This window comes from Babylonia areolata, chromosome 13 (assembly GCF_041734735.1).
Source record: "Babylonia areolata isolate BAREFJ2019XMU chromosome 13, ASM4173473v1, whole genome shotgun sequence".
Taxonomy (NCBI): Eukaryota; Metazoa; Mollusca; class Gastropoda; order Neogastropoda; family Buccinidae; genus Babylonia; species Babylonia areolata.
Window position 1 is genome coordinate 18,868,767 of NC_134888.1, and position 16,762 is coordinate 18,885,528.

The 16,762-nt window shown below is 41.5% G+C and overlaps 2 protein-coding genes across 4 annotated transcripts in view; one reads left to right on the forward strand and one right to left on the reverse strand.

The window, feature by feature from the left end:
• The window catches only part of LOC143288867 (peroxisomal ATPase PEX1-like), an 80,731-nt gene extending 79,357 nt beyond the window's left edge, over positions 1-1,374 (reverse strand). For all 3 annotated transcript variants that reach the window (XM_076597521.1, XM_076597520.1, XM_076597518.1), the window contains exon 1: positions 1,209-1,374. In XM_076597521.1, the coding sequence (XP_076453636.1) occupies positions 1,209-1,310 (102 nt within the window). In that variant the 5' untranslated portion in view covers positions 1,311-1,374. The remainder of the gene's footprint in view (positions 1-1,208) is intronic.
• Positions 1,375-1,664: 290 nt separating this feature from the next.
• On the forward strand, positions 1,665-10,836 carry LOC143289121 (leucine carboxyl methyltransferase 1-like). The gene is made up of 6 exons (XM_076597985.1): positions 1,665-1,929; positions 3,943-4,126; positions 5,263-5,504; positions 6,725-6,834; positions 8,119-8,202; positions 9,607-10,836. The coding sequence occupies exons 1-6, from the start codon at positions 1,729-1,731 to the stop codon at positions 9,725-9,727; spliced, it is 942 nt and encodes a 313-aa protein (XP_076454100.1). The 5' UTR covers positions 1,665-1,728; the 3' UTR covers positions 9,728-10,836.
• Positions 10,837-16,762: the final 5,926 nt, after the last annotated feature.

Consider the following 16,762-nt stretch of genomic DNA (forward strand, 5'->3'; position numbering starts at 1 on the left):
GATCAAAAAGATGTTAACAAAAAATATTTTGCTTCAATGTCCCCTGCTAAAACAGTATTCAGCTGATCAATACACTTTCACAGTTAACACTGCAGTTTCTCTGATTTTCAACAACAGTTGCCATACTCACTTGCAGTAATCATCTTACATTCTTAGCAAAATTATTTTTCAAAGCCCATTTGGAACATCTATATAGCCGCTGTTTAGAAAAGGCAAAAGATAAAGATAAATAGTGATTTTCCAACTGAATTGGTTAGTGTGTGTGTGTGTGTGTGTGTGTGTGTGTGTGTACATGTGTGCTGTTGAGCTTGTATGTGACACTGCATGTGTCTGTTCGTTTTTGTTTTTGGTTCCTGTTGTTTTTTTTGGTGTTTTTCTTTTCTTTTTTTCTTTTCTTTTTTTGTTTTTTTTTGTTGTTGTTGTTGTTGTTGTTGTTGGGTTCTTCTTCTTCTTCTTCTTCTTCTTTCCGTTACACAACCAACATCGACTTGCTGACGACTATGTCGTGGTTCGTGCATGCTGGGTATTTTTGTGTCTCCATAACCCACCGAACACTGACATAGGTTACAGGATCTCTTAACATGCGTATTTGATCTTCTGCATGCATATACACAAGAAGGGGGTTCAGGCACAAGCAGGTTAAACTGGGAGATCAGAAAAATCTCCACCCTTTACCCACCAGATGGCATAACTGTGATTCAAACCCGTGACCCTGAGATTGAAAGTCCAACAGTTAAACCACTTAGCTATTGCACCCATCGGGTTGTGTGTGTGTGTGTGTGTGTGTGTGTGTGTGTGTGTGTGTGTGTGTGTGCACGCATGCATGCATGTAAAAATCTGGAATCACGGATAGTGTGTGTGTGTGTGTGTGTGTGTGTGTGTGAGAGAGAGAGAGAGAGAGAGAGAGAGAGAACATGAGTGCATGTGAACATATATATGCATGAGTGTGTTTGTGTGTGATGTGAGAGATACTGTCAGAGGATGTGTGCATGGGCAGAGCGAGAGAGAGAGGGGGAGAGAGAGAGTGTGTGTGTGTGTGTGTGTGAGGGGTGGTGAGAGGCGCGCGTGTGTGTGTGTATGTATGTGTGTGCGTGTGTGTGTGTGTGTGTGTGTGTAGACTACGCTGTACTCTCAAACTAACAAATCAAAAGCATTCAGACTACTTTCATTATCATATTGTGCGACTGGAAAAACAATGCACAACAAACCTTTGAACTCCCACTCCGTTCTTGCCTTTTCTTGCCATGTTTGACAGAAAGAAAACAATTCTTTGAAGTGTTTAAATCGAATATAGTCGCCAATGAACTCATTCTTACAAAAGATATACAAAGGTTATCAAAGTGATGTAATGAAAACGAAACGGATCATAATAAAATGATCTCTGTTCAGTCTTCCTGATAAACTGAAATGAGAGTCGTTTCCCCTGGTAGTCCATCAATCGAACGCAAATGCAAACTACTCTAAATGGAAATACGGATCCGAATAAACGAAAACGAAAATGCCATATTCAGTAAAATGATACACACTTTGTTTCTAACACTTTATTGTTGGACTATCTGACAGTATATATGTCCATAACCGAATGTCAGATTGAAGAACCCAACTCTATTCTCAAATGGTTGACCAAGCGATTACCTTGAACTTGTGTCTGTTGTCTGCTAGAAACGGGAAGGCCAAAGACGGACTCGAAGTTGAGCGTCATTCCTCGAGACAAATTATGCTATCAGCATGGCTTCCGAAGATGCTGTCATGGCAACAAATGATGATGCTGCCCAGTGCAAGCGATTTGCCGTAGACAAGGGGTACTGGCAAGATCCGTACATTTCACTGTTCGTGCCAAAAGGCAAATCGACCCATGCGCCAGAGATCAACAAGGGTTACTACGCTAGAGTCACTTCGATCCGTATTCTCTTGCAGAAGTTCATTGAGGTAATTCACTAATTGAAACAATATGACATAATTAAAGATATAATTTAAAAAAATTATGTGCATATATAAGGTAACGAGTTCTTGAGCTGATGTAATGAAGATTGTTTGCGCCATAAGCAGAATGTGTTTCTTCTTCTTCTTTCCGTTACACGACCAACATCGACTTGGCGATGACTCTGTCGTGGTTATTCACATATTGTATTTCTCTCCCAAAATGCCTCGGCTTTCTGGCTTTTTCCATTCAGTACTTTCAGGCTTTTTTCAGTAAGTATGATAGTAAATCATTATCAGATGTTATGGATTGCAGTGTGAATTCATATAGATAGATATCTAGAGAGAGAGAGAGAGACTGCAGCAGAAGATATATTGCTTTGAGTTCACTTCTGAGTGGCTCTGACTGTCTATGGATTTGTCCGAATGCAGTGACGACAACTCCTTGAGCTACTGAAACTGAAACTGAAACTCTGACTGAGTTTATACTCTGTGAGTTTGTCACTGTAGGTTGAGTAACTTTGTGACACCTTTCAGAAATGTTGAGGGAAGAATACAGAAAAGTTGGAATACTTTATTATCACAAGTAGAAGTTAATTTCCCATATTGCAGATAATAAATCATTTCGAAAAAACTTGGAGAATCAAATTTGTTGTTATGCTGTCTCCATTACTTTCCAGTGTCTCTGCAGCTGCAGATTTAAACAATTAACCCTTCCAGTCCTTTATGGTCTTCTGCCTCTGCAGCCTCCCCAGCGTGGCATGTTTTGACCTGACTGTTTCAACGGGAAGGAGTGCTTCACTTCAGGCACACTTTTACAGCAACCACTCAACCAATAGCTAAAAAGAAAAAAACATCACTTGATAACTGAAATATGATTTTGACACAGGTTGCTGAAGTCTTAAGCCAAGGGATACAGTAGTTTACTTGTAACTTGAAATCAAAAACAGATATAGTAAAATGTCAGCTTCTGTCAATGTTGAAGGCCGTGGGCTATCTTATTGATTCAAATGCCCACCACTTTGTCCAGACCGGTTGCTAATTTCATCTCCTTCACTATCCCAAGAATTATGGGATGAATTGTAAGTCAAATTTTTGCCATTTTCTGGGTCAAATTCAAGTAAGAGTCCACCATAATTTCATCAAGCACTTACTGTGCAGTAAGCCATTGACGTTTTACCACATCGATGTGGAAAACTTGGTAAAAGCACACAGATTTAATTTTTTGAGCAAAACTTCACATGCCAGTGAGGAAGGAAATTAAGTTTGAGTTAATTCCTTTACCTAGCATTTTAGTACATAATAATGCAATGACAAACCGGTTTAAGTAAATGGGTTTTTTGCACACCTGCCAGGCGGGCTCAGGCAGAGAATAGTGACCAGCAACGCTCGCCTGGGCACAGGAATAAATGAGTTAAGGCTGTTTCAAGGTCACTGATGGAGTGCTAGCATTATTTTTCAGATAATTTCTTCACACACACACACACACACACACACACACACACACACACACATGACAGGTGCAAGTGGTTGAAGCACTGGAATTTCAATCTGAGGGTCCCAGGTTCGAATCCCAGTCAAGGCTCCTGGTGGGGAAAGGGTGGAAATTTTTATAAGCTCTCAGGTGAACAGATGTGCAGACCTTCTAGTGCCTGAACCCCCTTCTAATGTATACATATGCAGAAGATCAAATTTGCACGTTAAAAAATAGTCATTTATTCATATATTTATTGATTTATATTCATTGTTTATTTGTTGTTTATCATTTCATTGGTTGATTTGTGCATATTTATATATATATATATATATATATATATTTGTAGAATTGAATACTAACTGACTGACTGACTGACTAACTAAATAACTATCTCATTCTCTCTCTCACTCCCCCTCTCTCTCTCTGTCTCACTCCCTCTTTCTCTCTCTCTCCCTCTCCCCCCCCACCCCCCCCTTCCCCCCACCCCACCCCCACCCCCTCTCTTTTTCGATATATATATAATATACCTTTTTTTTCTTTGACAGGCCACCAACAGAGAATGTCAGGTGGTGAGCTTAGGGGCCGGCTTTGACACCACCTACTGGTGTCTGAAGGAGCAGGATCTGAACCCAAAGTCCTACATCGAGATGGACTTCATGGCGGTGACATCCCGCAAGTGCCAGCAAATCAAAAGCAAAAAGGCTCTGCTGGACAAGCTGGCCACAGAGGGTACCTGTCTTTAATACCCTGGTTTTGTTGCGCTAAAATGATACAATATACGATAGGATGTGTTATGATGCAATGCTACACGATATGATCATCATCATCATCCAGTTGACGGCCACAGTCGTTATGTCGATTACTCTGCCGCAGTTAGAGGGTTGTGTGGAGATAGAAATGCTGTCGTACAGAAGAGATAAAGAACTAGCCAGATGGGAAAAAAAAGTTAACATTACACCTATTCTATGTGGGTTTTATCAGCAGACTACTACTTTTCACTCTTCACCCACTCAGGGGCTAGCTGATCCCAGTCCTCCAAGAGGGAGGGCTGGGCCCAAAAATGAATTAAAAAATCAAAATGTTCTAAAGAGTGGGGGGAGGGGGGGGGTATTTGGGAGGGGGATGCCTAATCCTACCTACTCTAACTACTACTTTCAGTAGTATATGATATGATATGATTATGATATATGATAGTTTTTCATGTCCGACTGTGACCACCAGAACAGCAGAGGACAACTGCTGTCTTGAATATCTGAGCTAGAATTTGATTTCAGTGGAGAGTGTCACTCCCAAGTTACACAACCCCCACCCCCCATCCCCCACTCTCTCGGCCAGGAGGGCTTCAGGAAAGTTGGTGTTGGGATGGTCCCTAAAGGCCAACTAGCCCCCAAGGCTGCAGCGCCGAATAACACATGCTGGGAGTTTGTATGATCTTTAACTCCATGGTTTTGGCAGTCGTTGTTGCTCTCTTTGTTTTTTATGTTGCATTTTTCTGTGGATGTGTGTAGAAAATGTTGCACAGTTGTCTTGGGGTTTATTTCTTTTGTATGTCATGGAAGTCTGAAAAGATGGGGGGGGGGGAACCCTTTCAAGGGCTGAACAAGTCTTCTGATGATAACGTTTTACGCAAACCTAGAGATGGCTCTCAGCATGTTGGATTTATCTGTGTCTTTTTTTTCTTCTCTCTCTCTCTCTCTCTCTCTCTCTCTCTCTCTGTATATATATATAGATAGATAGATAGATATAGATAGATAGATAGGTATGAATATATATGACAAATGTGGATGCTAATGAAAATACTGACTTAAAAAGAAGTTTTAAAAAAATGATAATAATAACAATAATAAATTGATGATCATCCACAGACGGCGACGTCATGTGGAGCAAGAGTGAGGTCCACGCCGGGGACTACCACCTGGTGTCGGCCGACCTGCGGAAGGTGGGGGAGGTGGAGGGCAAGCTGGCGGACTGCGGCCTGGACAAAAACCTGCCCACGCTCTTCATGGCCGAGTGCGTGCTGGTCTACATAGAAGTACCCCACACCGAGCAGCTCCTCAGGTGGATCTCGGAGAACGTGCCCACCGCCATGTTCATCAACTATGAGCAGGTTAGGCTTAGCGGGTCGAGAATGGCTAGGGTTGGGGGAATGTGGGGGGGGGGGTGGGGGGGGGGAGTGATATATTATTGTGTTGTATAGTTGTTGACTTTGTTTGTCACAACAGATCTTTCAGTGTGAAATTCGGGGCTGCTCTCCCCGAGGAGAGTGCCCTCTGCCATGTTCATCAACTATGAGCAGGTTGGGGGTTGGGGTGTAGGGCATTTTATTGTTTTCTATTGTATTGTTGTTGCTTTTTCACAACATATTTTTTTAATATGAAATTTTGGCTGCATTCATTGGGGAGAGTGCAGTACCATAGTACAGTTCCACCCACATATCTTTATCTATCTGTCTGTCTGTCTATCTGTCTGTCTGTCGTCTGTCTGTCTGTCTATATTTGTATATAATTATGTGCACACAAAAAATTGTGTATGTATGTATATATATTTTTTTTAAAAACCCATAAAAGTGCACACTTGTTTTCTGTTTAAGAATTGAAGGGCTTTGCCCAGTAGCTGAGATGCCTTTCAGTTTTGTATTGACAGAATCAGAAGTGTAAAATGGTAAAAGAAAACCTTTCTCTCAGAATGATTGGCAGCTCAAGACTGAAGGATCATATTGCATCCTCCTTCATGAAGAATCATTTTCCTGTAGTCACATCATTAAATAACACCCAATATGAAAAAAATATCTGATGCAAATTAATGTATAATAGTGAATATTGTTATCACAACACCAGTTCAGTATCACTGTTGAAACTGATTCTTTGATATCGAAACAAGGTCTGACGGGCGCAATAGTCAAGTGTTTAAAGCGTTGGACTGTCAATCTGAGGGTCCTGGGTTCGAATCACGGTGACGGCGCCTGGTGGGCGAAGGGTGGAGATTTTTACGATCTCCCAGGTCAACATATGTGCAGACCTGCTAGTGCCTGAACCCCCTTCGTGTGTATATGCAAGCAGAAGATCAAATACGCACGTTAAAGACCCTGTAATCCATGTCAGCGTTCGGTGGGTTATGGAAACAAGAACATACCCAGCATGCACACCCCCGAAAACGGAGTATGGCGGGGTAAAAATGGTCATACACGTAAAAGCCCACTCGTGTGCATACGAGTGAACGTGGGAGTTGCAGCCCACGAACGCAGAAGAAGAAGAAGAAGAAACAAGGTCTGGTATGATGATTAAGGCAGTGCATGATCCCCAGCACCTTGATGGTGTTTTTTGACAGGTGAACATGGGTGACCGCTTCGGTCAGGTGATGATCGACAATCTGAAAACGAGGGACTGCTATCTGCATGGGGTGGCTGCCTGCAAGAGTCTTGAAACACAGAAACAAAGGTATAGGTTCGGATCCACAACTTTTTGTTGAGTTTGCTTGAGTGTATGCAATCCATGCTTGAGGGGGTATGGGTTTGAAGTGTGTGGGTGGGTTGATTGATCTATGTGTGTATGTTGTGTGTGTGTGTGTGTGTGTGTTCTTTAGTTTGACGTCTTTTCACTGTAAGTGATATTAGATGAGGTTAGAAAAAAAATCAAGAGGGGGGGGGGATGGGAATAACTGTGTACACCTGCAAGTAAGTGAAAGTGTGTGTGTGTGTGTGTGTGCGTGTGTTACATATAGAAAATGACTGATTGAAGTTTAGTTTTTTGTTGTTGTTTTTTTGTGTGTGTTTTTTTAAAGCATAACAATATAACATATTTCTAATGAAAAACTAACAAACTATAACAGCGAACCAACTGGACTATTTAACAAGGAGTTGAAAAAGTCATACATTAGCAATGGACTGCTGAAGATTGTCAACACTGAAGATAATTTCAGATGTGTCTGTGTCTGTGTGTGTGTGTGGTGTCTGTGTCAGTGTGTGTGTGTTTGGTGTGTCTTTGTGTGAGTTTGTGTGTTTGTGTGTGTGTGCGTATGTGTGTACCTGTATAAGAATGTGTGTCTGTGCGCACATGCTTTTGAATTTGGGTGTGTGTGTGTCTGTGTGTGATGACCCATTGAGTGCGTATGTATTTGTGCATGTGGTTTTGTGTTTGCTGTATGTGTATGTTTGTCTGTCCGTGTGAGAAGAGAGAGAGATAGGGAGACTGCACTTGTGTTTGTATATGTCAGAGTGTGTACCTGTATAAATTGCTTGTGAAAGTGTGTACGTTAATAGATTCCTTGTAAGAGTGTGTACGTTTATAGAATCCTTGTGAGAGTGTGTAATATACAGACTGCTTGTGAAAGTGTGGATTTACAGATTATTAAAGGTGTGTACCTTTGTAGATTTCTTGTAAGAGTGTGTACCTGTATAGACTGGTTTTGAGAATATGTACCAAAATAGACTGCTTGTGAGAGTGTGTACGGACAATTATGAATGTGGGCATGGGCCCCATTATGTGTGAACTTATCCACATACACGTGCAAACATATAACGTCTCTGTATTTCCCGCCTTCGCTTTTAACCTTTCTGTTCCTTTCTGCTCTCAAAGTTGAACTCCCATCTTTCTTGTTGCATCTGAATGCTATACGTTTGCCTTTTGTGTGTGTGTGTGTGTGTGTGTGTGTGTGTGTGTGTGTGTGTGTGTGTGTGTGTGTGTGTGTGTGTGTGTGCATGCGTCTTTGTGTCACTGTGTCAGGTTCACAAGTCAGGGGTGGACAGGGGCAACAGCATGGGACATGATGACTGTCTACAAACATCTTCCACAGGCAGACCTACAGCGGTAAGCAGAACCTTTTTCCTTACATCTGTTTTAGATTTTTCTTTCGATAAAACTTTGCAAACGGAATGCTTTAAGATATTAACACAAAACCTTCCACAGGCAGGCGTATAGCAGTAGGCAAAACCGTTTTCTATACATTTGTTTCGGATTTTTTTTTTCTTTTATAAACTTTGCAAAATAGATAGATAAACATATACTTTATAGTTTGAATTATATCCCCTGGATTAATGAGTCGCTGTAGCAAAGTGGTCAGTGTCACGGACTGACCACACTAGCGTATCATCCACGTCATAGATGCATCCCTGGGAAAATGGCTAGAATTGTCAGACCAGTGCTGCAGATGTCTGTATTGTGGGTGCCTGGTTATCAGTATAATCATATGCCATGAAATGACACCGTAGCAGAAATGGGTGTTGGACTTTCGATGCAGTGTTCATCGGTGATCAGGGTTTGAGGCCCCGAACAGACATGGTGGTGTTGTTTCCTTGGGATTTTCCTCACTGTCCCTAGGAATGGGTACCAGACTTCAGTCATGAAAGGTTAAAACAGTGCAAAGAGAGGAAGAAGCCCCGCCTTCCCTTGCAGAGCGCTGGACAAATTGGATATGAATTCACTGCCCAGATAGCCATAAAAGGCTACAAGACCTTTGATGTTTCACCTAACTGTGAAATGAAACATACAGTAAAGTCTTGTCACACACAGCTGATAGCAGATTGTAATCATCCTCATCATCATTGTCATTCTGCCTCGAGCACAGAAGGAAAAATTGTAATCATCCTCATTGTCATTCTGCATCAAGCACAGAAGGAAAAATTGTAATTATCCTCATTGTCATTCTGCATCAAGCACAGAAGAAGAAAAAATGTCTGAAACTCCATGGGCTTTCAAGTCTTGTTGTCATGGTGACTGCAGTTTCAGTTTCCCCTGCAGCCATGTTTTTTGCTTTTGTGTTTTTGTTTTGGGTGTGTGTGTGTGTGTGTGTTTTCCCCCCTGGTTTGATGGGATCAACATTGACATTGTGATGATCCTGAGGTGGGCTATATGAGCTATAAGCAACAATGATAGATAATAAGGGGTCATCTGTATATGTGTAACAAGAACTAGCCGTAACTGCTTTCAGTTTCTCTGCTTGGGCATAGTAGTATTTTGCTGAGGATTGGAATTATACCCCATGCTGGAGTCTGCACCAGTGAATCACAGTCTTCTTTTTGGTAACCCTTTGCTGCGTGAAGATGATGCCGTCTTTGTTCTGAATGATGGGAGTGCCAGTGGCTCCACAGTCCAAGACTGGATGAACACAGGCGACCCCACAGGTGTCACTGTGGTGTTAGTCTATTGTGTAGGGAGGGGTGGATCCAACTATGTGAAATTAAAATCTTTTTTTCTTTCTTTTTTTTTTTCCAGAATCGAGAGAATAGAGTTTCTGGATGAGAGGGAACTTCTGGAGCAGCTGTACTCGCACTACTGCCTGGTGTGGGCCTACCTGGACAAAGCCAATGTGGGACTGAAGTCTATCCACATCTAGGAGAGTTCTGTGAAGTGGTTGCTGCTTGGCGTTACAGCTACGTGTGAAGGGGACTGTGAACTGTCCGCCTCTTTAGTTAAAGCAAGGCTGTGCAGTGGCGCTGCTTGCAATTAGAGCTATGTTTACATGGAACAGCAAAATTGTCCACCTCCAGAACATCTCTTGTGAAGTGGTGCTGCTAGGAATCACAGGTATGTGTGCACAGAAACTAAACACTGTCCACCTCTTAATTCAAACAGTTCTGTGCAGTGGTGCTGCTTGGAATCACAGCTATGTGTGCATGAAACTAAAAACTAGCTACATCTAGAACATCTCTGTAAAGTGGTGCTGCTTGAAATCACAGGTATTTGTGCATAGAACTAATACTGCCCACCTCTAGAACATCTCTGTGACGTGGTGCTGCTTGGAATCACAGGTATGTGTGCACAGAACTAAAAACTGTCCATATCTAGAACATCTCTGTGAAGTGAGGACAGAAAAACATCCACCTAGAAAACAACCCTATGAAGCGGGTTGCTGGGGGTATCACAGCTAGCTATGTGTGCATGGAACTGAAAACTGTCCACATCTACAAGAGCTCTGTGCAGTGGTGCGCTTTGAATTCACAGCTGTGTGTGCGCTGTACGTCCCTCTTTTTATGTAATGCTATTCAAAGTCACCATTATTCTTTGAATAATGGCTTCAGTAGTCCTTCCTAAGAGAAATATCAAAAGGAAATTGTTTTGTCTCAGAAGCATGGTGGTGGTGTTTAAGGGAAAATGTTTTGTCTTGGAAAACGTTAACAGTGGTCAGAATCGAAGGGGTTTTTAGTGGGGTGGGAGGGGGGGGTTGGTTGGTTTTTAAAATACTGGTAATTGTTTGTTTTCAGCGATTTTTTTTTTTTTTTTTTTTTTTAAGTTTACTGTCCTTTACAAATGAAACAAGTTTGGGACACATTTTATCACATCGGTGTTGTGTCTTCAGATTGATCCTAGCCAAGGAGAACGCTGAATGTTATAGAAAGCGTGAAGCTTTTTCTGTGTCATGAAATCTGTGTGATCAGCCATGTGGATTTGTTCAGATGCAGTGATGTGTGCATCTGTGCATTCCATGGAAAATGAGATTGTGCGTATGTGTGTGTTTGTTGTGTGTGGTTTTGTGTGTGTGTGTGTGTGTGGTGTGGGTGTGTGTGTGTGTGTGTGTGTGTACACATACTTTTGTGTTTATGTGGACATGAGTATGTGTGATGGGTGCATGCTTGCATGCATGTGTGTTTATTCATGTGTATGTGTGTGTGTGTGTGTGTCCCCATGTTTAAGTCCCTAATTTTAAAGCCATATGAATGCCTGTGCATCGATAAATATGAGGAGGAAAAACAAAAAGACAAAAAAAAAGATGTATACTTTCCACATATATGCACGTATATCACTGTACCACATGTATATATGTACATGTATCAATCCATACTGAAAAGATCTTGTAATGTGATTATTTTTTACTACTCCGAACAGTAGCATACAATGATAACACAACCGCAGCGCTCTCTGTTGAAATCTGTTCATGTCATGCTGGTCAGAGAGCATACTTTGTTACGCAGAGGTGGAAGGCGACATGATTGTTACGATAGATTATGTATGATGTATTCATTGGTGAAGGTTCTCTGATGCCAGATACTTACAGTAGAAAGTTTTCCTTACTGCTCAGAACTGAAAGTGTCAGCTTGCTTGTAGATATATATATATATATATATATATATATATATATATATATATATATGCTTACTTTGGTGATAACATCTAACCAGATTTGACTCTGCATTCCACGATTTAATTGTTCTTTTCACTCATATTGGAGTATGGAGGACTTACTACAACATGCAGATTACTACAAAATAAAGATTTCACGCATAGAATAAGCATTTGCAAATGCACAACAGCGGCACGTAGTCAAAGAAAACAAAAAGTGCTGCTGCACTGTAGCAGCATACTCTCTCTGGGGAAAGACGACCAACTTTCACTCAGAGAAATCCGGTGTGACATCTAATCTAGAGATCACCTGTGATCAGAGTTACAATTTCCTTGGGAAAGGCGTTTGACTCTGATTTTCCTCACTCCACCCATGAGTATAAAGGAACCTGACTTCGGTTGGGGAAAAGGGTAATAACTCACTCCGGACGACTAGTTCTCTCCCTTGCTTTTCCCTTCAGATGACCCATTTGTTAGGGTCAGGAAAAAAGTAACAAAAAAAAAAAAACATAAATTAACTGAATGAAACTCACTGTACTTGACCTATTGACCCCTCTTCTCACGTCGTGTGAACGCCCACCCCCTCCCACTTCACTGCTCTCAGTAGCTGAATCACTATCAGTACCTACTTGCTGGTAGCTTTCTTCACTACAGATACTTTATTCAATGTCTTCATCATCCTCGTCAATGTTGAAACCTTCAGTTTGAAGCATTTCAATCACTTCAGCAGTGGTAAAAGCCGCTGTCGTGATCTAGTTTGCTCTCAAAATTTCCACTTGTATCGCCTGTGACGCCATTTTTGGTAAGTACGCAGATTAGCTTGTCGTGTGGGGTCCTGAACTCACTGGCTCGCTGTGGAGTGTGTTGTTACGGTATCTCATGAAGAAACTTTCCATTTGACCCATGACATGTTCGCAATGCCCGGTGTTGCTGCGATTTTTATGCTACCCCATGAGGAAAACGTGGAAAAAAAATTTTAATTGTCGAAACCGCTATACCGTTCTGTCATCCGGAATGCTACCTTATGTCAGGAACGATATAGCGTTCCATCGTCCGGAGTGAGTTAAAGCGACAGAAGGAGAGCATTGAGCTATGCATGCCTTCCCTTGCCGAGCCCTTGACACCATGGATTAGAATTCACAGCCCCAATATAGCCATTAAAGGTTATGGGACCTTTAAAACCTCAAAAACAAGTAATTCAAAACAATAAATACAACGCAGCACAATACAATACAACACAACACAGTACAACACTCACAATACAATACAACACAATGCAAAAGTAGCCACCCAAATCAAGAGAAGGCCTTGCCTCAATAAGGCCTGGTACTCTCTCTCCATGTCATGACAGTTTCTTGCAGCAGTTCCACAGTTGGGCGCCTGTGGCCTTGCAGCTTTAATTTAATTACACATACTTAACTGTGACCCACTAGTGCAGACTCCGGCAGGGGTCTGATACCTGTCCTGTGCAAACTTACTACCCACCTATGCAGAGAAAACGAAAGTAGCTACGGCCGATAACCTCCTGAAGGCCTTGTACTCTCTCTCCGAGTCATGACAGTTTCTTGCAGCAGTTCCACAGTTGGGCGCCTGTGGCCTTGCAACTTTAATTAATGTTGATGTGAAGTGAAGTGAATTTGCTCACAGGCTGTTCAACCTAAGAGTTTTCTTGTATCCGTTTTTGTTGAGAAAGGTGGTGAGACACCACAACCATTGACATATACTACTAGTAAGTTGAAACTTTTGATTCTGACTGAGAAAAACTTTCTACTGTGTATACTTGCATGTAATATATGTCACAGACAGCACAAAAAAAAAAAGAAGTTAATTTTCTCAAGTGTTACCTGGGTACGAAATCTTCAAACAATGTATTTGTCTGTGGGTTTTTTTGTTTCTGTTTTTTTGTTTTTATTCTTTTGTATGTTATCTTGGTTCTTGCTTTGAAAACTTTGTATATATATGTGTGTGTGTGTGTGTGAGAGAGAGAGAGAGAGTTTTGTTTTTGTTGTTGTTTTGGGATTTTGGGGGTTGAAAATTTCTGTTATATGACTGTGTGTGCATGTGTGTCTGTGTTTTGTTGCTGTTTTGGGGGGAATTATTTTGGTTTTTGTTTGGCAGTGGTGGTGGTTGTTTTGTTTTGTTTTGTTTTGTTTTTTTCCTGAGGGGAGGGGGGGGGGAAGTAGGTGGGGTGGGTGGGGGTGCGGGAGGTTATGTTATCCTGGTATGAACACTTCTAACAGCTGTCTGTGTGATTAGTTTTTACTGCAATGTCTGTTACAGTTTGTCATCATAGACTGGTTTGGTCTCAAATCGTCTGAAATACACGGACTGTGTTGATGGTTTTTTTGCTTGTTTGTTTATTTGTTTTTGGGGTGGTGGTGGTCGTGTTGATGAAGTGTTTGAGGAGAGAAAAAGTGATTGGGGATAATTATGACAGTGAGATGTTTTCTTTGTGATTTTGTTAAAGGCTGTGAGAATATGAGAGGAACAAATGGTGGTGTGTTTTTTGTGTTTATTTTTATATACGTGTATAAAAAAAATATATTAAAAAAATGCTAAATGATTAACCCTTGTTTGGTTGCATTCTAATACTGTGTGCAGGTTGCAGCTGGGTTCTTTCGGAAAGGGGAGTGAGGGGGTGTTGTGTGGTGTGTGTGTGTGTGTGTTTTAAAGGGATGGGGAGTGAGGGTGAGAGATTTATATGGATCTGGACATTGGCTTTACCTTGCTTTTTTTTTTTTTTTTTTTTTTAATGATCATCGTTGTTTTTTCTTGATTAACCACTGAAGCCATTTAATTGTGATTGATGCTTGCCATAGACATGTCTGTTTTCAACAATATCTTTGTAGACTGCAGTTTAGTATAACTGTTCTCATATCTTGGTGTTTATTACGTGAGATGTAACTACCATTGGCAGATCTAGAGATACAGAAATCACCACTCACAAAATGACTTTTTTTCTCTCTTTAAATTTTTTTTTTTATTAGTTAATTCCAAGCAGTTGGCATGAATGCATCATAGAAACAAACATAGTAATCACTTCTTCAGTTGTTTTTTTTTATTTCATCTTTTTTTTTTCATAGCTAAAAATTGATAGATAAAGCTGAAGAATATAGTGGCCAGTTACAGTGTGTTATGGATTTTTTTTTTTTTTTTCCAATTCAGTTAAATAAAGTTGAAGAACATGCAGGCCAATAAGAATGTGTTGTGGGGAAAAAATATGTAGGTTCACTTATAACAACCTCTCTCTTGTTGTTTTGGGTATGGTGTTATTGTTTGTTTGACTGTTTTTACTAGTTTTGTGTACAGATTATGTTGTGACAACATAGTCAGCTTCCTCTCATGTGTAAGAGGGAGAGTAAATAATCTTACTGAGTAAATCAAATGATAACAAACCAGATATGTTTCAATACATCATTACATTGTGTGTGTGCGTGTGCGTGCGCGTGTGTGTGTGTAACTGACCCGAAATAAGGTCGTCTACTGTTATTCGGTGATAAAACCACAAAACTCACTGGCAAACTGAAGGACAAACCATACCCAGAACGCCTGTCAACCCTCAAGCTGCCAAGCCTGGAACACCGCAGATGCAGGGGAGACCTGATTGACCTCTACAAGTACATCACTGGCATCCATGACACAAGCCGACCCAACTTCGAGCTGCATGACAGATGCAACACCAGAGGCCACAGCAAGAAGCTAGTAAAGCACAGATCCCGCCTAGACGTTCGGAGTTCATTCTTTTCCGAAAGAGTTGTGTCGGTTTGGAATAGCCTACCAGAGTCAGTAGTGTCCTCACCCAGCTTGAACGCATTTCTTCTTCTTCTTCTTCTTCTTCTTCTTCTGCGTTTGTGGGCTTCAACTCCCACGTTCACTCGTATATACGCGAGTGGGCTTTTTACGTGTATGACCGTTTTTACCCCGCCATGTAGGCAGCCATACTCCGTTTTCGGGGGTGTGCATGCTGGGTATGTTCTTGTTTCCATAACCCACCGAACGCTGACATGGATTACACGATCTTTAACGTGCGTATTTGATCTTATGCTTGCGCATACACACGAAGGGGGTTCAGGCACTGGCAGGTCTGCACATATGTTGACCTGGGAGATAGTAAAAATCTCCACCCTTTACCCACCAGGCGCCGTCACCGTGATTCGAACCCGAGACCCTCAGATCGAAAGTCCAACGCTTTAACCATTCGGCTATGGCGCCCGTCGAACGCATTTCAAAACAGACTTGACGCCTATTGGGTTAACCACCCAGCACTGTACAACCTGGACTGCTATCGGTAGACCTTGCAAGTGCAAGCAGCTGTGGATATGGCCAATATATCAACCGGTGAACTGACCTGCAACCACAGGACTCAAACACCAACAACATCAAGTATCAAGTAAGTATCAAGTATAAGTATAAAAATTAAATGAGACTGAACTTCAACCTTTCATTTGATTAACTATGAACGGTTGCCTTTTAACAGTCTGAAATGAACCATGGAACAACTCTCAGAAAGCGCTCTCTTTTTTAAATGGTTATAGTCCACCAAGAGTGTTTGAAATGGTCCGCTACATAAGTGAGTTCAGATGCACTAGTAAATTGAGTTATGAAAGGTCAGATGCTTCTTTTTCTCCCAAGTTTTTCTTATTCCAGTATAGTTTGCTTCCATTTATCATCCCCAAACACCGTTGTTGTTGTTTGTTTTGTTGTTGTTTTTTCGGGAGGTTTTGGGTTTTTGTTGAGTTTTTTTGCAATAATTATGTTATATGTACACCTAATTTTCATCTTGAAAGTTTTGTGTTCTTTCTACTTCCATCTTCTTCTTCTCCTCGCTCCTTTAATTCTGTGAAGAATCACTGGAAGAACCGTTCACCAAATTCCTCCAAGTCTGTTTCTGAGGTTAAAGATCCCAAAGACTCTAATTGCTATAGGAGCAGAGGCCGTGAACTCTACTTCACGATGTCAAGGACTCGGATCTTGATCTGGATGAATACGTTGCTGAAGCCAAGGACTGACAGCAACTTTAACGAAAGAGAGAGAGAGAGGGGAGTGGGGTACACAGGAGTAGGACTAGTGGTGTTGGCTCTGGGCCGCCTGGCTTCACCTGAAGCCAGCTGACGATGTCATCGCCAGACAGGTTGTTCCACTCCACTGTTGTTCCAGTAATAACGGAGTTCTTATATTGTTCATGGTTTGATGGTGGTACTACAAAACATCTGCTGATGTTTGTATTGCTGACCGTTCGACGATGTTTTGTGCGATACAGCCCTTGTAGCGTACGTCCAGGTTGCATACGACGCTTATTTGGCAAAGGAAG